Source organism: Bombina bombina, chromosome 2 (assembly GCF_027579735.1).
Source record: "Bombina bombina isolate aBomBom1 chromosome 2, aBomBom1.pri, whole genome shotgun sequence".
NCBI lineage: Eukaryota > Metazoa > Chordata > Amphibia > Anura > Bombinatoridae > Bombina > Bombina bombina.
Window position 1 is genome coordinate 546,278,451 of NC_069500.1, and position 27,175 is coordinate 546,305,625.

At 35.9% G+C, this 27,175-nt stretch overlaps 1 protein-coding gene across 1 annotated transcript in view; it reads left to right on the top strand.

Annotated features, from left to right (window-relative positions):
* CNTNAP4 (contactin associated protein family member 4) overlaps positions 1-27,175 on the top strand; it is a 190,665-nt gene that overhangs the window by 89,018 nt on the left and 74,472 nt on the right. The window contains exons 10-12 of the mRNA XM_053699959.1: positions 3,444-3,563; positions 17,405-17,602; positions 26,224-26,380. Coding sequence (XP_053555934.1) covers positions 3,444-3,563; positions 17,405-17,602; positions 26,224-26,380 — 475 coding nt within the window. The remainder of the gene's footprint in view (positions 1-3,443; positions 3,564-17,404; positions 17,603-26,223; positions 26,381-27,175) is intronic.

Genomic DNA, 27,175 nt, shown 5'->3' on the forward strand with positions numbered 1-27,175 from the left:
GCAATTGGCCCAACCACACTATGTCTATAGCATCTCGCTCCAGCATTACTTTAAAATCACTTTAAATAACATACACTATAATTTTGCACTAAATGTAATTTGTCTCACACTAGTTTTTTGCTTAGCAGTATGGAATAATAACTCTATTTTATGTATAAAAGTAACTTTTTCATTGGACTTCTTCCTTCAATGATGTTTCCTTTCATGCAGGCAGTATTGAAAGTCTCATACAATCTCTCCTACATACCTTTGTAACAGTTAACATTGCATTTTCTTATCTTTCTCTACACCTTATCTTTTTAATAAACGATCTGTGTATATAAACATTCTTTTCATGGAGATATGATGAATTGTGCATAATTATTGTAAGACGTACAATATTTTGTTTAATGCAATTACTATTTTGCAGCTGTAGTTTGTCTAGGGCTCAAGACTGACTTGGATAAAATGATAGAGAATTAGTATAAGTACATTTTAAATACAAAATGCTATTAATATTAAACAAATGGAAGGCTTATGTTTGAAAGGACACAATTCATGTTATGATTTCATTAATTATGCTAGAAAAAGCAATTGATGAATTCATTGTAAATGTTTAAAGTAGTTATGATTGCAGTCTTGACATTAAGAAATATATTATGACTCCATTTATTAAGGTGTGAGAGCAGCTTCGGAGCCCCAGCATTTCAGGCTCATCTTAAGACCATTGCTACCTAAAGTGTGGCGTATTTCAATCATCTCGATCAGATCCAATCAGAATGATTGACATCCCCTGCTGCGTGTGAGCAGGGCCCGATTGTGTAATGTCAAATGCAGGCAGTGACTGCTGCTCCCTTGCCACGAGGTTTGGAGTTGAGGTTCATGACAGCAAACTTTGTCTACCCGCCAATTGATAAATGGCGCCCTATGCATCAAGAGTAAACTTTCAATTCTATAAAATATGTGAGCAGATACTATAGAAAATATAATTTTATAAATTGCTGAAATATAATAGTACAACATTTTGTTTTATAGTAAACCATACAAATGTAAACACAATGTAGAAATATGTGAATAATTGGTGATATCCTATACAGAGTACTTAATCTGGTTTATTTATCTGCCCTCTTTTAATGGAAGGCCTAATATACATGCTCATTGTTAATACCTGATGATTGAAGTCAGGGAACTTCTTTAAAGGGCAAATAAAGAAAGAGTTAAAGTTTCATGATTCAGATAAAGCATGCCATTTAAAAAAAAAAAAAAAAGCTTTTCACTATACAGGTAGCCCTCAGTTTACGCCGGGGTTAGGTTCCAGAAGGAATGGTTGTAAATCGAAACCGTTGTAAATTGAATCCCAGTTAATAATGTAAGTCAATGAGAAGTGAGGGAGATAGGTTCCAGGCCCCTCTAAAAATTGTCATAAGTAACACCTAATACATTATTTTAAAAGCTTTGAAATTAAGACTTTAAATGCGAAACAGCATTATTAACCTAATAAAATAATCACACAACACAGAATATATAATTAAACTAAGTTAAATGAACAAAAACATTTGCTAAACAGCATTATAAACCTAATAAAATAATCACACAACACAGACTTCACTTGCATTTCTCTGCAAACTGTTCTTTCTATGCATTCCAATCTGGACTGAGTTATAGACAGGAAGATCTTGTTCCTATGAAATCTGCTCTATAGCTCAGATCTGGTTAAACTGATTAATTTCAGCTTGCTTGGCTTTACTGCAACACAAGCAAACAGCTCCACCTACTGGCTATTTTAATAAATGCACTGCTTCTCAATGCTTTTCAATAGAAGTCACATGACTGGAAAAAAAGGTTGTTATTCTGAAACGGTGTAAATTGAACCGTTGTAAAACGAGGGCCACCTGTATTTCCATTTTTAAAATGTGCACATTCTTTTTATAGTTAAACTTTCTGAGGCTCCAGCTCCTACTGAGCATGTGCAAAAGTGCACAGTATATACGTATATGCATTAATGGCTGTCACATGCAGGGGGAGGGAAAATTGGATTAACTTTAACATTTTCTAGAAAATATTCTACTGCTTATTTCAAATTCAAAGTAGGTGCTATTGTATTGTATTTTTATTGTGTATTTGTCATTTTGTAATTTATACTGTATTTAGTTGTCCTTTTACAGATTTAGATGGTTTCCTGTATAACTTTTCTTGTCCTGGTCTGCCCTATCCAGGAGGTGTAAAATATGTAGTTTTTATAGTTGTTACCTATACTTAAGTGCTGATTTTATTTTTTTAATCCTATACTCTGAATACATTACCTATGCCTATATACTAACATTTCCCTAAAACACCCAATGATAGTATTCATATTTGAGTTAAATCATCATTATCAGATAATAATGACCTGTTTACCATCTGATGGATGAACAAGGTTCCCACCTTGAGTACCCATCTTCCCATAATTTATTTTTCCACTGCTTAATCAAAGGGACAGTAAACACCAGAATTGTTGTTGTTTAAAAAGGTAGATAATCCCTTTATTACCCATTCCCTAATTTTGCATAACCAACACATTTATAATAATATACTTTTTACTTCTGTGATTACCTTGTATATATGTGGCTCTGCAAACTGCCCCCTTATTTCAGTTCTTTTGACAGACTTGCATTTTTAGCCAATCAGTGCTGACTCCTAGGAACGTCACATGCCTGAGCTCAATGTTATCTATATGAAACACATGAATTAACGCCCTCTAGAGGTGAAAAACTGTCAAAATGCTTTCAGATTAGAGGTGGCCTTCAAGGTCTAAGAAATTAGCATATGAACATCCTAGATTTAGCTTTCAACTAAGAATACCAAGAGAACAAAGCAAAATTGGTAATTATAGTAAATTGGAAAGTTGTTTAAAATTACATGCCCTATTTAAATCATGAAAGTTTTTTTTTTACTTTACTGTCCCTTTAAAGAGCTCTAATAGTAGTAAATTCTTCAAAATTCAAATGAAATAAGCTTTTTTGATAATTACATAAATATTGCATTTTTATATATTACTTTACTCTAAGGTAAGTCTAGAAGCTATTATTTATTTTGATTATTTAATTTCATATTACAATATAGTGTATTATGTTATGTTTAATAGCAAATCCAATATTCAGAAGTGCAGGACAGCCAAATGCACTACATTTCAGTCTTCTGTATAAATCTTTCATGGGGATTTTAGTGATCTTTAACATTTCAGATAAAACATGTTTAGTTATATGATAACATTTTATAAAATATTTAGTGAAGATATTTTGGCAATTTGGAATACAATGCAAAGTCTAGGGATTAATAATATATATCTGTAGCAAACAATTTAGTTGAGATTTACAGCCAATATTCCAAGATCTTGGAAAAATGAAATACACTAAATGATCGCTTGCTAATTTGTTTGTTCTGAGGTTACTAATATTTTACTGATATATGCTTGCCTTTACCAGCTATTTATGAGCAGTCATGTGAAGCATACAAACACAAAGGTAACATGTCTGGACACTACTTTATTGATCCCGATGGAAGTGGTCCTCTTGAGCCATTTAATGTGTACTGTAATATGACAGGTAAGCTGTGCCTTTATTTTTATGTTACATTCATACATTGTTAATGTTTGTTTATGAAGTTTTACTTTTTGTTGTGTGTTTTCTTGAGACATAATTTGTATGATTATTTGTGTACATTAGGAAAAATAACATGTGCTAACCAAATAACAAATCATGGATAAGCAAGGTTTTCATCTACCACGTTCAGTGGTTGAGAGGCATAATCTACCTTTTGCATTTAGCATTATTTAAAGGGCCACTAAACCCAAAATCTTTCTTTCATGATTCAAATAGAACATACAAATTTAAACAACATTACAATTTACTTCTATTATTTATTTTGCTTCATTTTTTAGATATCCTTATTTGAAGAAAAAGCAATGCACATGGGTGAGCCAATCACATGAGGCTTCTATGTGCAGCAATCAATCAGCAGCTACTGAGCATATCTAGCAGTGAATATCAAGAGAATAAAACAAATTATATAATAGAAGTAAATTAGAAAGATGTTTAAAAATGCATTCTCTTTCTAAATCATGAAAGAAAAAATTTGGGTATCATGGCCCTTTAAGTTCCTCCCACTGGATAATTTAACTGACCTTAAACCACTTTCTTTTAACTTGTAGTTGTTGTCTCACATGACTGAGCCTACACTGAAAGGGCACCTAAATTGCATCTGCGGCTGGAAAAATGCTGTCATAAAAGATAACACCTTAAGCTATGAAGAAAAAATTCTGATTTTCATATTGTGCCAGCCACCTTATAGCATAGAGTCAGTTTAGGTTCCTATTGAAGTTAATTGGGACCATTATCCTTTAATATTTGTTCATTTCACACTTTTTAAAAACTTTTAACATGTAAAATAGATACTTATTTAATAAAATAATAAACAATTATTTAAATTATTTAAGAATGAGGATCACTCCAATATGTTTATAAATATAAAATGTACTTATATATACAATTATAAAATATAATAAATCCTAAAATATTATTTAATTAAGTGGTTTATTTATAATTATTTGAGATATGTTTTTAAAACCATAAAGAAATAAATTGTAACAATATGTCTGACATAGTTATAAATAAAATAGTAATAGTAATAAAATGTTTGGGCTCCATTTAATCGATTGCAATCAAAGGAAATGGTAAAAAAAATAAAAATAAATGTTTTGTCATTTTGCTTGATAGAAATATATTATTTGACAAATTTATAATTTGGGAGTAGAGGCAAACTTGTTGATAATTAGGCCCAACACTGCTTTAAATGGTTTCACCATCAATTAGTTGGGAAATTATTTATTTGTTTCTTTTTTTCCCATGAAATGCTCTGTTTAAAAGTTGATAAATATAGGCCTTAATATGTATATTATACACATATACAGTACTGTGCAAAAGTCTTAGGCCATCATTAGAGTTGTTGTTTTAGCAATGGTATAACGACCATATATAATTATTTCTCAGGTTTTTTTATTAGAATACAACCAAAAAAATGCAGGGTATTTGTATGCACTATTAAAAAAACCTGAAAAAAAAATCAGAAAAAAACAGCTTCTATAGGCTAAAGTGGCAAGGATTTAGTGTGAACTTCCCTTAAACTTGAGCAATAGCAGCAACCTGGCTCCAGTAAACCTAAGTGGAATGAAACCCTAATTAATATCATTGTTAGCACCTAAATTTTTCCAACTATTTCATGTCAAAATGCACTGCTGTGAAAAAGGTCTATTACACAAGGTTTGTGCAAGACATGCTTTAGCATTACATACACATGTAATATGCATTTAATTCATTGGCAGATTGCTAATAAGACCAACTTTCAATCACATCATTCCATTAAAAATGCCAAAGATCACACAGAATTTGACAGACATAAAATCATACTTTTGCATCAGCAAGGCAACTCTCAAAGGGAAATCAGCAAACAAACTGCATACTCAAGATGCGGTATTCAAGCTGTTATAAAGAAATTTGAAGAATCAGGAGATTGTGGAAATGTGCGCTCCGGATCGGAAAAAGGGTGTTTAAAAAAATGAATTATTGACAGAACCCCCCTGCAGCACTGTCCCAAAAAAGGACTTGAAGGCCAAGAATACTTTCAAAATCTGATGAGAAGCTTCTCAGAGTTTCTTCTTTGAGAGACTGGAAGAAGTCAAGCAACGACCTGGCTTAGCATCTGTCAGCGTCATCAGGATGCAAGTTGAACCTTCTACAGTCCAAAGAAGCTTGATCAGGAATGGTCTTTGTGGAAGGATAGCTGCCAAGAAACCACTTTTCAGAAGGGGAACAGGATGAAAAGGCAAAGATATGCAAAAGCTCACAAAGACTGGAATTAAGATCAGTGGAAAAAGAGTATTATGGAGTCCAAGTTTTACATTTTTGGCTCCAAACGTCAACAATATGTAAGAAGAAGAGTTGGAGAGAGATGGAATAATGAGTGCTTGCAGCCTTCAGTGAAACATGGTGGAGGGTCTGTCCTGGTTTGGGGATGCATTTCTGCAAGTGGTGTTGGCGGTATTGTCTGAATTGATGGGATCATGAATGCTGAAAGTACAAACAGGTTTTAATTCATCATGCCATTCCTTCTGGAAAGTACCTTATTGTGAATGTTTTTATTTTTCAGCATTATAACAATCTCAAGCACACTGCTAATGCAGTGAAATAATATTTGGAGAGAAAAACAGCTGATAAAACACTGACAGTCATGGTCTGGCCTCAAAAGAGTCCAGACATGAATCTTATAGAGGCAGTATAGAATCGCCTGGACAGAGTAAGAAATAAAAGACAACCTAAATCTAAAGAAGAACGTCCTGAAAGAAGCCTGGTATAATATATAAGAAGATTACTTCAGAAAACTTCAGGACAGTCTCCCCAAAAGAGTTCAAGATGTGCTTAGTGTCAAGGGAGGTCACACTAAATACTGACTTTTGCCTGAAGAAGCCATTTTGTTCTAAAAAAATTTTTTTTATATATATTCTTTGTACATATTTCCTGTATTTTCTGTTTATATCTTTAAGGGCCTGTAAATATTAAACTAGGATAACTATAATTATGGTATTCTATGTATTACTTAAATATTGACCTTAGTTTGCAAAGTATAAGCGCTACGGAAGACTTTTAAAATCAATGAAAATAAATACCTGATTTGAATTCCACTATTCGCCCATGCAGCCCGAGATTTATTTTTTTTAGGGACAGTGCTGCAGGGAGGTTCTGTCAATAATTAATTTTTTTAAACACCCTTTTTCCGATCTGGAGCGCGCATTTCCACATTCTCTGCGCATGCGCACTTGAACCACTCAGCTTGACAATATATATATATATATATATATATATATCCTTCCTGGTAAAATATTTTATAAATAAATAATAAACATATATGTATGTGAGTTTAAAAAAATACTGTTTGAGTATGGATACTAATATTTGAGTTGCTCGTTCGTCAATAGGAGTGACTCACCGCTCAATCAGAAACACAGAATCTCAATGCACGACGAAGCATTGAGATTCTGTGTATATGGCTGTTGAATGCGCATGCGCACGTGGAGAGGGAACGCGCGCTGTCAAAATTAGAGAAGACGGATGTTCGCTCCACTGTTGGCTGCAGGGGCAATGACGGCAATTATTGGAAAAAAATGTTCGGATTCGTAGGCGGACAGAAGATGCGTTTTTGGGTAATTATAAAATACATTTTTAAATGTTTCCACTGTGCTTTTGCTCTGCAAAGTTGGACTAATCTAGTTAGCTACTATAATAATTTAAGTTAAGGGCAAATATATTTTAAGGTTTACTGTCCCTTTAATAAAGAGACTGAAAAATAAATATGGATAGCCTGACACTTTTGCACATTAATACATTATTTATGCACTTTACTGTATTGTTACACAGTTATAAAAAATAAGTATATGCATTTAAGCAACCTGCAGAGATTTAAATGGAAGTGTTATCTTTGGTGATTTAGCAGGATAGTTGTTGAATTAAAGTCCTAAAACAATTCACAGTTAGATGAAATTTGCAGTTTAGTTACAATATGAAAAATATAGTTTAGCAAAAATGATGTTTGAAATTATGGCTTCCAACAGTGCCAGCTGCTAAATCTGTGAGATGTGAGTCAGACAAGTCTTTTTTTTCCAATAGAGAGCACCTTGCCAGTGAGAATAAAGCTCTGTCTTAGTAAATACGGAGAGGCCAGTGACATTCATGGTCACTGTTGCATTTTGTCAGCCATCTCATCATCTTCTCTAATAAAAAGATAGGAAAGAGCTACAGCTCAATCAGAAGCATAGAGATAAATAAAATAGTTTTTAATAAAATTGTCCAACCCATAAACACTGTATTATTTTATTTTATATTCTCACAAACATTCTTGCTTAGTGTTCTGTTCTTATGCAGCAATTTGTTGAAATTCTTCCATTTTAAGTATTTCCCTCAAAGCTCTTATAACTTTTTAATACATTTATGAACGGCCCTTTTTCTACTTTTACACAAACTTAAACTAAAAGTGATTATTTTTAACTATTTTCACTGAGGCACACAGTTCTGTCAAATGATTAACTTCACCTTCTATGTTTAAAATAGCAAGGTAATATCTTTTTCACCCATGAGTATTCATGAACAGCTGCTGGTATTTTCGTCAGTTAGTCAACGTTCAACAAAAAAAAATGCTTATCCTGACACCATCTGAATATTTAACTTGACAGAGTGAATATATACAGTATATTTGGTTTATAAAAAAATAATTTGCCAGTTTAAACTGTAATCCCTTTGAAAACAGATGTCTTGATGCTGCCATTTACTGGGTATTATTAATGTCTTCAAGCAATATACTGCTTTTGAGATCTGTTGTTAAAAACAGCTGTTATAAGCCTTTATTTAAATGAAAATCTTCAAAATGTATATTGACATTATAATAAAATGTTATAACTATATAATTTCATTTAAAAGAAGAAGAAAAGATTAGACACCCCACCAGCAAAAATATAACAAAATGGACATGTCGTGAACTGTAAAATTTAGTCTTATTTAAAAAAAAAAAAAAAAAATATATATATATATATATATATATATATATATATATACTTCCAAAAGGATGCCACACTCACTGCTTCAACTCAGCCTCCGGGGTGCACTTAAAACAGTAACATGCCAAATAAATAAGAAAGGCACTCTCCATATAGTAGTAATTCAATTTTACTTAGATGAACGTTTTCGGGGTTGCCCCCGTCCTCAGACCTTGGTCTGAGGACGGGGGCAACCCCGAAAACGTTCAGGGTTGCCCCCGTCCTCAGACCTTGGTCTGAGGACGGGGGCAACCCCTAAAACGTTCATCTAAGTAAAATTGAATTACTACTATACGGAGAGTGCCTTTCTTATTTATTTGGTATATATATATTATTATTATTATCGGTTATTTGTAGAGCGCCAACAGATTCCGCAGCGCTATAAACAAAGGGGAGTATAAAACAATTAAGGGATAAAGTGGGTAGAGGGCCCTGCCAAGAGTTGCACTGTTGTAATCCACTCTTAAAGGGACAGTAAACCTTAAAAATAATGTTATATAATTCTGCACATAGTGCAGAATTATATAACATTATTTAGGTGCTATAGACATAAAAGCATTTTTTTCCGTTTAATTTGCTAAAATACGGCGCTTTTACAGACCCGCTCTCTGCACTTAGTCTTATGGCGTGGTCGGGCCGGGCTGTAACTATGCAGCAGGCCCGATGCGCTGACTAAAAATAACAGACCCGCTCAGCAGAGAGCAGAGAGCGGGTCTGTAAAAGCGCTGTATTTTAGCAAATTAAACGGTAAAAAAATGCTTTTATGGCTATAGCACCTAAATAATGTTATATAATTCTTCACTATGTGCAGAATTATATAACATTATTTTTAAGGTTTACTGTCCCTTTAAGAAGGTGATCTACAAACAGCTGGGCTCTTAGGCTTACATGCTAAGGGGGTTCAGGGGATAGCAATGGAGGAGTGGAACTAGTATAAAGTAAGGTTAGCATAGGTTGTATGCATCCTTGAACAGCAGAGTCTTTAAGGAGCACTTGAAGCTTTCAAAACTAGGGGAGAGTCTTGTGGGGCGAGGCAGAGAGTTCCACAAGATGGGAGCCAGTCTGGAGAAGTCCTGTAAACGGGAGTGTGATGAGGTAACGAGAGAGGAGGAGAGTAGGAGGTCATGAGCAGAGTGAAGGGGATGGGAGGGAGAGTATCTGGAGACAAGGTCTGAGATATAGGGGGGAGCAGTGCAGTTGAGGGCTTTGTATGTCAGAGTGAGAATTTTGTGTTTGACCCTAGAGGCAAGAGGAAGCCAGTGAAGGGATTGGCAGAGAGGAGCAGCAGATGAAGAGCAACGTGTAAGGAAGATGAGTCTGGCAGAGGCATTCAGTATGGATTGTAAGGGAGTTAAGCGGCAGGTGGGGATACCAGAGAGGACAGAGTTGCAGTAATCAAGGCGGGAAAGAATGAGAGAGTGGATTAAAATCTTAGTTGTGTCTTGTGTAAGGAAGTGTCTAATTTTGGAGATGTTTTTAAGGTTGAAGCAGGCAGGCTTTAGCCAAGGACTGAATGTGAGGAGTGAAGGAAAGATCAGAGTCAAATGTGACCCAGAGACATCGGGCATGCGGGGTAGGGGTAATGATGGAGTTGTCGACAGTTATAGAGATATTGGGGGTAGAGATTTTGGAAAAAGGGGGGAAAATGAGGAGCTCAGTTTTGGAGAGATTTAGCTTGAGGTAGTGGGAGGACATCCAGGAAGAGATGTGAGAAAGACAGTTAGTGACACGGATTAGCAAGGAAGGAGATAGGTCTGGTGCAGAGAAGTAGCTTGGGGTGTCATCGGCATACAAATGATATTGGAAACCGTGGGACTTAATTAGGGAGCCTAGTGATGATGTATAGATGGAGAAGAGAAGGGGACCAAGGACAGAGCCTTGCGGTACTCCGACAGAAAGTGGTGACGGGGCAGAGGAGGCCCCAGAGAAGACTACACTGAAGGTACGGTTTGATAGGTAGGAAGAGAGCCACGAAAGGGCTGTGTCACAGATGCCGAAGAATTGCAGGGTTTGAAGCAAAAGAGGGTGGTCGACAGTGTCAAAGGCTGCGGACAGATCAAGGAGGATAAGCAGAGAGAAGTGACCTTTTGATTTTGCTGTAAGTAGGTCATTGGTGACCTTAACAATAGCTGTCTCTGTGGAGTGATAGGGATGAAATCCAGATTGCAGCGGGTCAAGAAGGGAGTTTAACATAAGGAAATGGGATAGGCGTGCATATACTAGTTTTTTGAGAAGCTTTGAAGCAAGAGGGAGGAGGGAAATAGGGCGGTAGTTGGATGGGAAGGTAGGATCAAGGGAAGGTTTTTTGAGGATAGGTGTGACCAGTGCATGTTTCATCGATGAGGGAAATGTACCAGTGCTGAGGGAGAGGTTGAAAATATGTGTTAGTATAGGGGTAAGGGTAGCAGAGAGGGAGGGGAGTAGCTGTGAGGGGATAGGGTCAAGGGGACAGGTAGTAAGGTGAGAGCGCAGTATAAGTGCTGAAACTTCTTCCTCAGTAACAGGGGAGAATGAACTAAGTTTCAGGTTATGAGGGTTGTGGTTGAGTGAGAGCATTTGAGGGGGGGAGAGAATGGAATTATGTTGAGAGCTGATTTCATGTCTGATGGAGTCAATTTTGTTAATGAAGTGACTGGCAAAGTCTTGAGCTGACAGAGAAGTTGTATTAGGAGGTGGGGGAGGGCGGAGGAGTGTATTGAAAGTGGAGAACAGATGTTTTGGGTTTGAAGAAAGATTAGATATAAGAGTAGAGAAGTAGTGTTGCTTGTGGAGATTAAGGGCAGAATAGTAGGAGTTCAAGATGAATTTGTAATGCCGTTCAGCAGTACGGGAAAATCTGCGTAGGTACCGTGTCAGAGGAGTATGCCAGGGCTGGGGATGAGTGTGTGATTTTCGAGCAATGGTAAGAGGGGCGAGATTGTCAAGGACGGATATAAGGGTGGAATTATAGTGGCAGATAGATTGTTCAGGGCAGGAAAAGGAGGAGAAGGATGAGAGGAGTGGTTTATATATATATATATATATATATATATATATATATATATATCTATCATGCTTCTAATGTATCTTGTTTCCTTGGAACCAATATCCAATTAGCTAGAATGTTATCATTGAAAACAGTTAAATCATCATTCCTTTTTTGAACATAAGTACCAAGAGATATGGTAGGCGCAATGATAGACACATACAGCTCTAACTTTAGATGTGTTCAAAAAGTGTTAATTCACTATACTGTAAAATCATCAAAATCAATAGACTGTAAACAGCATTGGACAGATTCATAGACACTTGTCTGTTAAGGGGCCTTTTTGTTATGTTTATATACTATTTAAAATTCAGTGCAGTTCACTTCTCCTGTCTTTACCAGTTTTTTGTTAATGATCATTCCTGCCATTAAAATATACAGGGAGTGCAGAATTATTAGGCAAGTTGTATTTTTGAGGATTAATTTTATTATTGAACAACAACCATGTTCTCAATGAACCCAAAAAAACTCATTAATATCAAAGCTGAATATTTTTGGAAGTAGTTTTTAGTTTGTTTTTAGTTATAGCTATTTTAGGGGGATATCTGTGTGTGCAGGTGACTATTACTGTGCATAATTATTAGGCAACTTAACAAAAAACAAATATATACCCATTTCAATTATTTATTTTTACCAGTGAAACCAATATAACATCTCAACATTCACAAATATACATTTCTGACATTCAAAAACAAAACAAAAACAAATCAGTGACCAATATAGCCACCTTTCTTTGCAAGGACACTCAAAAGCCTGCCATCCATGGATTGTGTCAGTGTTTTGATCTGTTCACCATCAACATTGCGTGCAGCAGCAACCACAGCCTCCCAGACACTGTTCAGAGAGGTGTACTGTTTTCCCTCCTTGTAAATCTCACATTTGATGATGGACCACAGGTTCTCAATGGGGTTCAGATCAGGTGAACAAGGAGGCCATGTCATTAGATTTTCTTCTTTTATACCCTTTCTTGCCAGCCACGCTGTGGAGTACTTGGACGGGTGTGATGGAGCATTGTCCTGCATGAAAATCATGTTTTTCTTGAAGGATGCAGACTTCTTCCTGTACCACTGCTTGAAGAAGGTGTCTTCCAGAAACTGGCAGTAGGACTGGGAGTTGAGCTTGACTCCATCCTCAACCCGAAAAGGCCCCACAAGCTCATCTTTGATGATACCAGCCCAAACCAGTACTCCACCTCCACCTTGCTGGCGTCTGAGTCGGACTGGAGCTCTCTGCCCTTTACCAATCCAGCCACGGGCCCATCCATCTGGCCCATCAAGACTCACTCTCATTTCATCAGTCCATAAAACCTTAGAAAAATCAGTCTTGAGATATTTCTTGGCCCAGTCTTGACGTTTCAGCTTGTGTGTCTTGTTCAGTGGTGGTCGTCTTTCAGCCTTTCTTACCTTGGCCATGTCTCTGAGTATTGCACACCTTGTGCTTTTGGGCACTCCAGTGATGTTGCAGCTCTGAAATATGACCAAACTGGTGGCAAGTGGCATCTTGGCAGCTGCACGCTTGACTTTTCTCAGTTCATGGGCAGTTATTTTGCGCCTTGGTTTTTCCACACGCTTCTTGCGACCCTGTTGACTATTTTGAATGAAACGCTTGATTGTTCGATGATCACGCTTCAGAAGCTTTGCAATTTTAAGAGTGCTGCATCCCTCTGCAAGATATCTCACTATTTTTGACTTTTCTGAGCCTGTCAAGTCCTTCTTTTGACCCATTTTGCCAAAGGAAAGGAAGTTGCTTAATATTATGCACACCTGATATAGGGTGTTGATGTCATTAGACCACACCCCTTCTCATTACAGAGATGCACATCACCTAATATGCTTAATTGGTAGTAGGCTTTCGAGCCTATACAGCTTGGAGTAAGACAACATGCATAAAGAGGATGATGTGGTCAAAATACTCATTTGCCTAATAATTCTGCACACAGTGTATATATAGGGTTCATTTCCATTGAGTCTTAAAAATGGGGCCTTAAGCTACCGAAGCTGATGACTCCAATTTAGTAGCAGGTTTCCAATGAAATATTTTGTGCACTGTGCGCAGTCGGTCTTTTCATGCATGTGTAAATTAACGTTCCATCTGACGTCAGATTTCTCAAAAATCGCACCTTAACAAGTTTGTTGCTATGGTAACCAGACCTAACACTATAAAAGTTACGTTTAAAGCATGCACTCCTTACCTGTGATTGCCTCTGGAGAGAAAGACACAGGAGTTATGTAGGTCACAAAACAAAGATACAAAGTATGAAAAAAATATATATTTTTTTTAGTTTATTGTATGTAATATGTAATATTTATTACTGACCTAGGCATAGGCCTAGTTGGAATTATGGAGATACACGTTTGATTATATTTTTATATGTAAATACATATTGATATTTAAATAGGAAAATAACTTCAAATAGTCTGATACCTGAGCCCACAGTAAATGCATATAACAATACATTTATAAAGTGAAACTCTTGCATTGTTTGTAAATGTAATATCTCTTATTTTTCCTCATTTAAACCTAGTTTAGTATGCTGATATGTTTGAGACCTTATTGACAGCTTCCTACAGCGTTTTACCTGTTTGCATGTTTGCCTGTTTGCAGTGTTTTAACTGTTTGCACCAGGTGTATTTTGTGCTTTTTGGCTTCTATGGGACTTGTCATGTCTTTAATGATGTAAAACGCATCGAAAAATGTCAATAATCATAATGGCTTTTGACAGTAGTTTTTTTGTTTTGCAACCTAGCGAAAACCCAATTGTGACTCACTGGAAACAAGCCGATAATTGTTTAAAGTGCCATAATGAATGGCTAGAATACAAGTGGTGCCCTAAAATTAACGCAGGTTGTTCTAAGCAATATTGCAATCCCGTTATCTAGTTTGCATATTACAAGTTAAAAGTAAACGGGGGCGCTCATGTGCAAACAAAATTTGCACTCAATGGATTAGTTTGCTTTAAGACATGGGCCTCTAGTTATCATGGTCTGGCGGACCTGATCCGACACTGCAGATCAGGTCCGCTAGATCTCGCTGAATACAGCGAGCAATACGCTCGCCGTATTCAGCATTGCACCAGCAGCTCACAAGAGCTGCTGGTGCAACGCTGTCCCCTGCAGACTCGCGGCCAATCGGCCGCCAGCAGGGGGTGTCAATCAACCCGATCGTACTCGATCGGGTTGATTTGCGGCGATGTCTGTCCGCCTGGTCAGAGCAGGCGGACAGGGTTATGGTGCAGCAGTCTTTGTGACCGCTGCTTCATAACTGCTGTTTCTGGCGAGTCTGAAGGCTCGCCAGAAACACGGGGCATCAAGCTCCATACGGAGCTTGATAAATATACCCAATAGTGTGTGAGGATTAAAAAAAAAAAGTTTCATCAAGCACAACATAAATGCATTAAAATTAAGTGTTACACTCATATATACACTTTCTAATAAAAAAATATGTCATATAAATTATAATATATATATTTTTTATAAGGTATTTGACTTGGAAGGACTACAGTGTATATATATATATATATATATATATATATGTCTAAATATGTGTAAAAATATTTATGTGCATATATATATATATATATATATATATATATATATATACCATCCATATAGTATTTGGACTCACGTAGTGCCCTCCTACTTCTTCCATTTTATATATATATATATATATATATATATATATATATATATATATATATATATATATATATATACTTGTATTTATGTGTTTATATGTGTATATTTGCATATGTTTACACGTGTATATACATATACACACATATATATATATATTCCACTCAAATACATTTAAACATGAAACATAATTTTTATTCATTTTTTATATTTTATGTTTTACTGTAAATATTTTATATTTCAATGTTTTTAAGAAAATGCATATATATATATATATATATATATATATATAAATAACTACCTTTTGGTTTAGCTCAGTTGGTCTATGCATGTCAGGTTAGTGCATGAGTGATAAGTGTAAGATTGTCTTGAACAGCACTCTGTTGAAGTCTACAGTGAGGAAAAGTTAGTGCGTATTGGGTTTCGCTTTCATTAACCCGGCAGCATTACAACTTTGAGTGCAGTTAGCGCAAAAGCAAAAAATTCCACAAGCACACCACTTGTAATCTGGTCCTAAATGTGAACAGCTAGTGGTGCACAAAATCAATAATTAGTATAACCAAAACAACTGTTTGTAGTTGTAAAATATGTGCATGTCTGTTTTATTAAGGAATAATGGTCTCACCATAGAGAAGTCTCAGAAACCTCACAGAGGCTAGAAAGGGGCTAAACATGGGTGTTTCAGAATGTTCTAGGGCATGATCAGGGCTTTTCACCTAATCCTTGTTCAAGCATGCTGAATTCATAAAAAAAAACTCTATTGGCATCTCAAGGTTAAGCTAAAGAGGTTATCTTATTTTTATTTAAAGGGACCGTAAACAGCTTGAGATATATATATAAAACAACTTTGCAAAATATTTATTTTGGCCCCTTTTTATATAATTTTACTCTAAATATTGAGCAATTTCTAATTCTCAGAATATGAAAAGCACCCCACTGACTTCTCCAGGCTATGACCCTGCAACTTATCTGTCCCTTACTGGCTTTAACTGAGAACAGCTACAAAACAATGTACTTTATACTAACTTTATGACAGTGCCTAGCTTTGTTGTCTGCTGATTAAGGCTCCCCCAAGTAAGGCAAATGGTGAGTGGAGTTTGGCTACTGAAGACGAGTTGCAGTAAAAGCTATGTTAAAGTAATAGTCTAATCAAAATTAAACTTTCGTGATTCAGATAGAGCATGGAATATTTAGCATTCATGAAATAAAATAAATGATTTCATATCCCTTTAATTTGCAATAACAATATTAAGATGTTGGCTGATAAGTTACTCTATAGCAACACAATTTAAATGTATCATATATAAAAGGTGTTTACTTTAGTACATATATTAGAGTATATTTTTAATACAGTGATTTTTTTTTCCATTTAATTAATTTGTTTTCACATTGGAACTGCGGAGAGAATATAATAGAAATGAGTTAAATGCTGCTCCACTGATTATAATGAAGCTGATCTCACAACTTGGAAGTGTAATGTTAGATGGTTACACATCTTTATGAATTCTGCAGTCAGTTTTATTGAATCTAAGCCATTGATTGTGTAGATCTCCTTAGATTCAGAGAACACATCCTTCTAGTTGTATTATGGCACAAGGGAACACAATGGTAATAAAGATGTTTTCGCTTTTGATATAAGCACCAAGAAGATGTTGATAGATACTGCACTCTTGTTAATTCACAAGCACTGCATTTCTGCTTGTTGGAATTGCAGGGATTTTTTTCTGCATATTCCATATAGATTTTGTATACTTTCTAATATTTCTTCCTTTTTAAATAAACTTGGATAGTCAATTTTCTGTCTTCTTTTTTTTTTAAAGATCTCTTAGACACAGAGCTTGTTTTAACACTACATGAAAAATAATTTTACATTTTAAGAACAAAGGTGACTGTGAATATGTTTCATACTACATTGGAAAAATAAAAATGCACCATTTACTCTTAAACAATGGGGAGAAAACAGTTATTTAAATGTCTGCATGCCACTTTAAAATGACATTTATATATTTTACAGTTTTAATTTAGTTCATTGATATCTATAAATGCAGTATTAACAAGAGGAGTTATTGGACCAGTAAGTTGATATTCATTGGATGTGATTCTGTTTCAAATAAGAGGAATATAACATATTTTTTCTTTATTAAATAGACACTGCAATCATCATTATAAATCATAACAATTCAGACTTAAACAAAGTCAGGAGTTCTAATCGGGAGAATTCTCAGTTAGTAAATTTCAACTACTCTACAGATATAGAGCAACTTCAGTCTACAATTACAAATGCTGAATATTGCAGGCAGGAGCTCACCTACCACTGCAAAAAATCACGGATTTTAAGTAAAAAGAGTAAGTACTTCAATGAAACAATTTTTTTTATCCTACAGCAATTTTGGACTCACTGCACATTAAACTTTAATTTATTTTTCAGCATTAATATTCATTTTTATTCTATGTTGATATTGATGAATTATGCAGCATTAACATGTCAGAGTTTTTTAGAGTTTACATTTTATACAGATCAGCAAATAGAAAAGTATGAAGAACTGATCGTAAATGTTTGCAACTTATAAATATAAAAGGCTGTTTAAAATATGTCACACTTACATTTTTTTACTTTTTGTACCCTTCAAACAGATACAAACATATGTTTGAATTACTCCTTGTCTGTTATTTTCTGTTTTCTTTTCAATGTAGGTAAATTTTAATATATATATATATATATATATATACATACAATGTATATATGTATAGTGTTTTATAGTTGTTGTTTTTGATCAGAAGTATATTTTCGAGTCAAATAAGAATGTATTTTTCCCAATAGACTTGACAGACAAGTTGATAAACTATATTGGAGAAATTGTTCCAGTCCAATGATTCATGAAAGTGAAATACAGAGATAGGGAACCACATCAGGAAAGGACTTGTAGGCAACAATTGTAAAAGTAAGAGTACCATTGAGAGTAGGAAACTCACTAATATATAGAATTAGTTATCAAGGAAAATGGTGTTAGAGAGAAGGGCATACCATTAATGACAATGGCCTCTAGTTATCAACGTGTCTACCTCAAATACGCTGGAATTCCGCAGCGTATTTGAGGCGAGGCTGATTCGCCTTAGTTATCAAGCCCTAGACACCGGCAAAAGTAGAATTTAGTGACGTAAGCTTCGATCTGACTACTTTTGCTAGTTATCAAAAAACTAGCAGGTACGCTCGGCACTTTTCCGGCCCAGCGTACCTGGTTTTCAAATGGGAATCAATGGGAGATGGCGTCCCTTCAATTCCGATTGGCTGATAGGATTCTATCAGCCAATCGGAATTAAGGTAGAAAAATCTGATTGGCTGATTCGGATTGAACTTGAATCTGATTGGTTGATTCAATCAGCCAATCAGATTTTTCTACCTTAATTCCGATTGGCTGATAGAATCCTATCAGCCAATCGGAATTGAAGGCACGCCATCTTGGATGACATCCCTTAAAGGAACCTTCATTCGTCGGGAGTTCGTCGTGGAGGAAGGATGTTCTGCGTCAGCGGGATGAAGATGGAGCCGAAAGAAAGAAGATTGAAGATGCCGCTTGATAGAAGACTTCAGCCGGATGATGGACCTCTTCAGCCCCCGCTTGGATGAAGACTTCAGCCGGATGATGGACCTCTTCAGCGCCACGCTTGGATGAAGACATCGCCCGGATTGGATGAAGAATTCGGCTCGGCTGAGTGAAGACGACTCAAGGTAGGAAGATCTTCAGGGGGGTAGTGTTAGATTTTTTTAAGGTGGGTTTGGGTTAGATTAGGGGTATGTGGGGGGTGGTTTTTAATGTTGGGGGGTTGTATTTTTATTTTACAGGCAAAAGAGCAGAATTCTTTGGGGCATGCCCCGCAAAAGGCCCTTTTAAGGGCTGGTAAGGTAAAAGAGCTGGTAACTTTTTAATGTAGAATAGGGTAGGGAATTTTTTTATTTTGGGGGGCTTTGTTATTTTATTAGGGGGCTTAGAGTAGGTGTAATTAGCTTAAAATTGTTGTAATATTTTTATAATGTTTGTAAATTATTTTTTTATTTTTTGTAACTTAGTTCTTTTTTATTTTTTGTACTTTAGTTAGTGTATTTATTTGTATTTATTTGTAGGTATTTGTATTTAATTTATTTAATGATAGTGTAGTGTTAGGTTTAATTGTAACTTAGGTTAGGATTTATTTTACAGGTAATTTTGTATTTCTTTTAGCTAGGTAGTTATTAAATAGTTAATAACTATTTAATAACTATTCTAACTAGCTAAAATAAGTAAAAAGTTACCTGTAAAATAAATATAAATCCTAAAATAGCTACAATGTAATTATTAATTACATTGTAGCTATCTTAGGGTTTATTTTACAGGTAAGTATTTAGTTTTAAATAGGATTCATTTATTTAATGATAGTGTAGTGTTAGATGTAATTGTAACTTAGCTTAGTTTTTATTTTACAGGTAAATTTCTCTTTATTTTAACTAGATAGCTATTAAATAGTTAATAACTATTTAATAACTATTGTACCTAGTTAAAATAAATACAAACTTACCTGTAAAATAAAAATAAACCCTAAGATAGCTACAATATAACTATTAGTTATATTGTAGCTAGTTTAGGGTTTATTTTACAGGTAAGTATTTAGCTTTAAATAGGAATAATTTGTTAATAAGAGTTAATTTATTTAGTTAGATTTAAATTAGATTTAATTTAGGGGGGTGTTAGGGTTAGACTTAGACTTAGCTTTAGGGGTTAATAATTTTATTATAGGTTGCAGCGGTATGGGGGGGCAGGATAGGGGTAAATAAAAATATTATAGGTGGCGACGGTGTAGGGGGGGCAGATTAGGGGTTAATAAGTTTAATATAGTTGGCAGCGGGGGCCAGGAGCGGCGGTTTAGGGGTTAAACTATTTATTTCGTTGCGGCGGGGTCCGGGATCGGCAGGATAGGGGGTAATAACTTTATTATAGGTGGCGGCGGTATAGGGGGGGCAGGATAGTGGTTACTAGGTATAATGTAGGTGGCGGCGGTGTCCGGGAGCGGCGGTTTAGGGGTTAATACATTTATAAGAGTTGCAGCGGGGTCTAGGAGCGGCGGTTTAGGGTTACTAACTTTATTTAGTTGCGGGGGGCTCCGGGGGCGCTGGTATAGGGGGTAGAACAGTGTAGTTAGTGTGGGTGCTTAGTGACAGCTCATCGCCCCGTACTTCATGCACAGTTTTTTGACAGCTTTTTTTATAACTTAGGCGAACGTATTCAGGTCCGCGGCGGTGATGGTAGGCGAGCTTAGGCGGGCGTATTGGGGCGGCGAAGGCAGGTAAAGTAGACACGTCTACTTTAAGGCCAATGTCTTAAATGCATTACATTCAAGTGATTGCTCAGTGTTGTAGAATTCTTAATTGAGAAGAGAACCTAGGCTAATAAACAGGCATACCCTACTCTAAGTAGTAACCCTGCTTGCCTGTGGCAATTTTAAATTCTAACTGGTCTGATGCTGCTTCTTAAGTTATGTATCATATTTAGCAGCCTTAGATTTAAGGGAATTAACTTTCTTGTCTGAAATACGATCTGTATTGTTTGATTAAGGTATGTGGTATAGCCCATGCGTCTACCTTAGAAATGACTGACGTTCAGTTTCTGCTTTCAAAGAAATAGAAATTTACATTGTAGACTGTGCTGTTACGTCAAAATAGATTGGCTTGTTCTCTTTTTGATAAGTTTTGGCAATTTTCTTGCGAAGATGCTTAATTTCCAATATACACCAGGTCTGACTTTCTTGGTTCTTTCTTCCTGTCTATCTATCTATCTATCTATCTATCTATCTATGTATCTATCTATCTATCTATCTATCTATCTATCTATCGTGAGGAACCCTGAAAACCAGATATGTTTAGTTATTTCTATAAAGAGGATGAAAAAAGGGTAAATTAAAAAGGGTGATTTTATGTGGGGGGGTTTTATTTCATGTTTATAAAATTTAGATTTTTGTAAGTTTTTGGAGTGTTGCAATAGTGGATCATGAAGGGGGTATATTGCAATGGAGGGCATTACTTAAGAGGAAACCTTGTGTAGTGGAGATTTTACCAGTGGTGGCAAATGTGTAAAGTTTTTGTGATGGGAGAAATGATAGATTAGGGATATCATAGTGGTAGCTAAGGTTATAGGTGGAGAAATTACAGAAAAATGTCCAGTGGGCATTAGGAGAGTATTGTGTTGGGAGAAAAGATCAATTTAATAAATGTTGAGTACTTTGGTGCAAAAAGTATTAATAACAGTCAGCTGTGGTTATATTGTAGTGACTGAGATTGCAGTGTTATAATGGCTGGGTTGCAGCAACTTCCATGGATAACAATAGCGACCAGCCATAAGGCACCACTACAATTTGTATATCTACACAGGGCACCATGTCTCTGAAAATATGTGGGTCTGTTGTGATAGGGACACTAATATAGAGTTCAGAGTTCTCAGAGATCTAAATTAAGACTGGACCCAGATATTTATGGGATACATCTGTGCCTACAATCAGTGCTGGGTTTGCTAAAGGGGGGCTGTTGTATTCCTGGCTCCACCTGCATTATGCCTTCCCCCACTGCATGCCCTCCCCTGCAAAACAGGGCTCTCAGTTTATGGAAAGTATATGGGTTTGCCTTTAAAAATATGGTGACAGGGTTTATAAGATAACATCAAAATCTGATAGAACAGACAAATAAGCCACCATATTTGTAAAGGGAGCCTGCACAAGTTATCTTTTGGTGCAGACCCAGGGGAAAAGGGGAATGGAAAATTCACAATCACACAGCAGCAGCTCCTCTTGTTTCTATGAGACTACTGGCTCAAATTATGCTGATTTCAAATAGCCAGAAAGGGTGTGGGCCCTGTTGTAGCCTTTACCTTGGGGCCCAGTAAGGTTTAGTTATTCCCCTAATGGAGTTGTTACATAAAATATGCAGGCTGTCTTAAGAGCTATCCCTTTGTGTTTCCAAAAAGTAAATGGTAAGGTCACAGGAAAAAAAGTGGATTGGCTATAGCAAAATAGCTGAAATATAGTAGATATTAAATTACATTTTATTCCTTAATATAAATGGTGAGCATGAATTAAGTAGTATAAAGAAAACACCATTCAATTTTAGTAAATCACTGTAAAATATAAACATGCTTAAGTTTGCAAATCCATTTCATTCACACAACATTGTACTCTGTAAAATAATTGTGTAGTATTGTATAATTCAGGTGCTTAATCAGTTTGCATTTCATTTACCATCAAATAATATAATTATAGAATATATTTATAATATTATGATTTAAACATTGATTCTAAAAGTTTTGACTTACCCTGTCTCTGGTATTTCTCACCTGCAATTTTTCAAAGTAAGCAAAACTAAGCTGTTCAAGATAAATGATTCTAATATCATGCCTCAGTGATTACCTAGACTGCTGGTGTTCTTTTCTACTAATAAAAGCAACATATTTGACAATGTTGAAAAATTAGGTTATTTGCAGAACATTTCTTAACATAATATAAAGCCTCAATGTACATGGATGTACCAAAGTATGCTTAAAATAACTATCTTGGAAAATCCCAATGCGCATTACATTATATACAGTATATATATATATATATATATATATATATATATATATATATATATATATATATATACTGTATATATATATACTGTATATATATATATATATATATATATATATAACAGTTCTCAGAGATCCGCACTCACTCTAACAAATGTGCAGCAGCTGCCCGGGGTGCATCTAGAGAAAACATGTATAGCTAAAAGGAGACACACTCGCCGGGTCTTAGTAAATAGTGTTTTTAATACACCAAGTTGAACAGTGACGTTTCGGGGTAGTTAGCCCCGTCCTCAGACCATAACAAATATGTACATAAGTAACAAGTATTTAAAGCCTTACCCTCCACCAAGATTCTATACCGGAAGTGTCCATAGCGTTCCCCCTGCGCCACTGCGCAGGACCGGGGGTGGTCATGGCAACCGGTAAACAATACTCACAGACTGACACTGAACTCCAGGACGTACGGACCCGCCCATCTGCACTGACAGTGCCAAAGGTAGCCGTAAGAGCCGGATAATGGTTACAATTCAGATAAATTATCTGCAAAACAAGGAGCAACATATATAATAAGGTATTTAAGCACATCAATAGCTGGTCCGATTAAAAGACAATATACATCGTATCTAATATGATGGGATCATCACCTAAATATATGCTATGATGGGCTTCAATGTTAAAGAGGGGAGGTATATACTGAATATATATTCTTAGATTGGAAAATCATTACCTAAATTAAATCACTAGGTGAGGGGCAAGTATCATAAGAAACAGTGCCAATCCAAATTTACATTTAGCCCGTTTGGCGTTAAAGTGTTAAGGGTATGAATCCATCTGGATTCCTTTTGTAGAAGTAGTTTGGCCCTGTCCCCCCCCCCTCTACTAGGTCTAGGGACATGATCTATTATGACATATCGTAAATTAGACACCGCATGGCCAGCCAACGCAAAGTGTCTAGCAACAGGTTGATCGGACTGTCTTTTTTCAATTGCTGATCTGATCGCAGTTCGATGGTTGGCCATGCGTGTCCGTAAGTCATCAATGGTTTTGCCTACGTAATATAAACCACAAGGGCAATGGATTAAGTAGACAACATATTCAGTGGTACATGTAACACGGTGTCTGATAAATAATTTTTTGTTTGTGTGAGGGTGTACAAAAAACTTTGTGGCACTAAGGCCATTACACGTGGTACATCCCAGACATTTGAAACAGCCCGGTTTTGGTTGATTTAACCATGTTTGTTTCTTGTAACAGTCAATGGGATCCACTTTGACTAGTGTATCACGAATGGATCTGGATCTTCTATAGCTGACTCTCGGTGGTCCCATGTTGGTAAAGGGTAAGGTATGGTCAGACTGTACAATGTCCCAGTCTTTCCTTAATACAGCTGGAAGATTCTGTTTGTCCACTGTATACGTTGTCACATATGTCATCCTTTCAGTGTCAGATTTTCTAGTGTTTGCCCGTAGTGCTTCCTCTTGCGGCAGATCCCAGAATTTTTCCAGGCATTTATTTAAGTGCTGTTCACTGTACCCCCGTTGTAGAAATCTTATCTTCATTTCTAACAGTTGTTGTTTTGTGTGTACAGGGTCGCTGTTGTTTCTAACGACTCTTTTGAATTGAGAAATTGGCAATGCCTTCTTTAGTGCCAGGGGGTGGCAGCTAGTAGCCTGGAGTAGGAAATTTCTGTCTGTAGCTTTGCGAAAGAGTGTGATTAAGAGCTGATTCTGATTCTTATATATACGCAGATCCAAGAAATCTACAGTTGTATCGCTGTATTCCATCTTGAACTGTAGATTCGGACGTAACTCATTCAGTTTGTTAAACCATTGTTGAAGATCATGTACCGAACCATCCCAGATCAAAAATAGGTCGTCTATATAGCGACGAAACACCCTAATACTGGGATGGAAAAATAGTTCAGTCTGGTACTGTTCAAACTCTGCCATGTATAAATTGGCAAATGATGGGGCCACACTCGACCCCATCGCCGTACCCAAAAGCTGTAAGTAGAACAGGTTCTCGAAGCGGAAATAATTCATAGTGAGGCAATGTTGCAGCATTTCCATAATCCACTCAGTACTGGGTCCTATAAAAGGATATCTTCTCAGATGGTTGCGAATTGCCTCCATCCCCTGGCTGTGTGGGATGTTGGTATAGAGACTCACCACATCAAGGGTGACCAGAAGTTCCATCCCTTTTAGATGATGGAATTGTTTGAGTTCTTTAATCAGGGCCATGGAGTCCAGCAAGAAAGAGGGCATATTGCAGACCATTGGTTGGAAAAGGGAATCCAAATATGTAGCAATGGGCTGGAGCAGCGAACCAATAGCGGAAACTATTGGTCTCCCAGGTGGTTGTGTAAGATGTTTATGCACTTTGGGTAGCATATAGAATACAGGTACCCGTGGAAACTGTACTATTAGGTATCTGAACAGCTGTTCATCTATAAGCTTGTTCACTAGTGCACTGTGCAAAGAAGTATCAATTTGTTCCTTAAAAGACCACACTGGATCTCCTGGAAGTTGTCTATACGTATTACCATCATTAAGCTGTGTAATTGCTTCACTGCGATAGTATGAGTAATCAAGGATTACCACCGCACCGCCTTTGTCGGCTTCACGGAATATTAAATCTGTGTTGTCCTTTAGTTTTTTCAGTGCTTCCCTCTCTTTCCGTGAGAGGTTATTGCGATGTTTCCCAAAGTTTTCCTGGAGATCTTTTGTTGCTCCATCTGCCAGCAGTCTGCTGTAGGTCTTAATGCTTGCATTTGTGCTGCTGGGATCATATTTCCCTTTGGCTCGAAATCTGGGTATCTCTGTTGGGTTATCCCCAAAATGTTCTCATAGTCGCAAATTTCTTTCGAACTTTTGTTTGTCCAAAAAAGAAGTGAAAGGATCGTCATATTCAGTGGGTATGAAGGAAAGTCCTTTATTGAGTACCCCTAATTCAATAGGAGTCAGGCTGTATGAACTGAGATTGATCACAATGTTTTCTGTCAGAATCTCCGAGGTCTGGGTGGTCTTCCTCTTGTGCCCCCCCCTCCGACTATGCGGCCTGTGCCCCTGTAGTTTTTTGATCGGGTAGTTACACCCTGGGAGTTACAGTATATATAAGTGCTATTTATAAATATTTTTGTTTGTGGATTCCTGTATTGCTAACCACACCATCCTCTGCAATATGTATCCCTCACACTTTGTTTAAAAAGTGGAAGAAAAACAACCCCCCCAAAAAAAATGTTGTTACCTGTGCTAAAATATATTTCTATATATTTCTATAGTAATATATAGAAAACATTTAAAATGTTTACTCTAGGCATTGAAAATATAATTATTATTTAAATATGTATATTGTTTTAAGACACTTTTCCAATTTCAGATCATATGCCTTTCAGCTGGTGGATTGGACGAACTAATGAAACACAAACTTACTGGGCCGGTTCTTCACCTGGTGCAAAAAAATGTACATGTGGGCCACAAGGAAATTGCATTGATAAAAGGTTTTATTGTAATTGTGATGCTGAAAAAAATGAATGGTAAGTTGGGCTTTTTAAAACTGAAAATAGAAAAATATCTTAATAAACTATGAAAACTGAAATACGCATTGGTCATTATTTCCATCCATTATGTTTTCTGATATCAAATTATTTAGGTCACCCAAATCCTAATTGTGATACAGTTAAAATATCTGAGAGGTTTTTCTTTCTTTTTTTTTTTAATCCAGACTGGGTTAACATTTGAAAAACTAAAACTAAGCCATGATATTCTTAATCTTTTTTTAGGCTTTTCACACATCAACACAGATGATATATTTAAATACAAGTTTCTTCACTTAACTAAAAGTAACAAATCAAGATGTTTCAAATTGTTATTCTGTGTTAATTGTCAATTAACAATTGTAAAATGTGCAAACAATTGCTTATGCGAAATTGCATTCTGACCATTTTATTTTTTTCTTGGCATCGTTCATGGATAAAAATGATTGCTGTAGTTTAAAATTGGATTTAAGCAATTGTAACTATTTATGAAAATAGGCTTCTATGATGTTTATTAAAATTTGAGAAAATGTGAGAAAAGATGTACAAAAAAAACCAGGCCTAAAAGTTTTTTCCAAAAGGGTTTTGAATTAGATTTGCCCAACTCATTAAAAACCAATTTAAAAATCTGATGTTTTAGAAAAACCCTCCTAATGCAAAGTATCTTTTGTCTGTGAAGTCATGAGAAACCATTAAAAACATACATAATTTGGGCTGATGGTGTATCTGAATGCCACCTAATTTGAAAACGTGACAGATAAATGTTAATGTCTATTATTGGATCTGTAAAGGTTT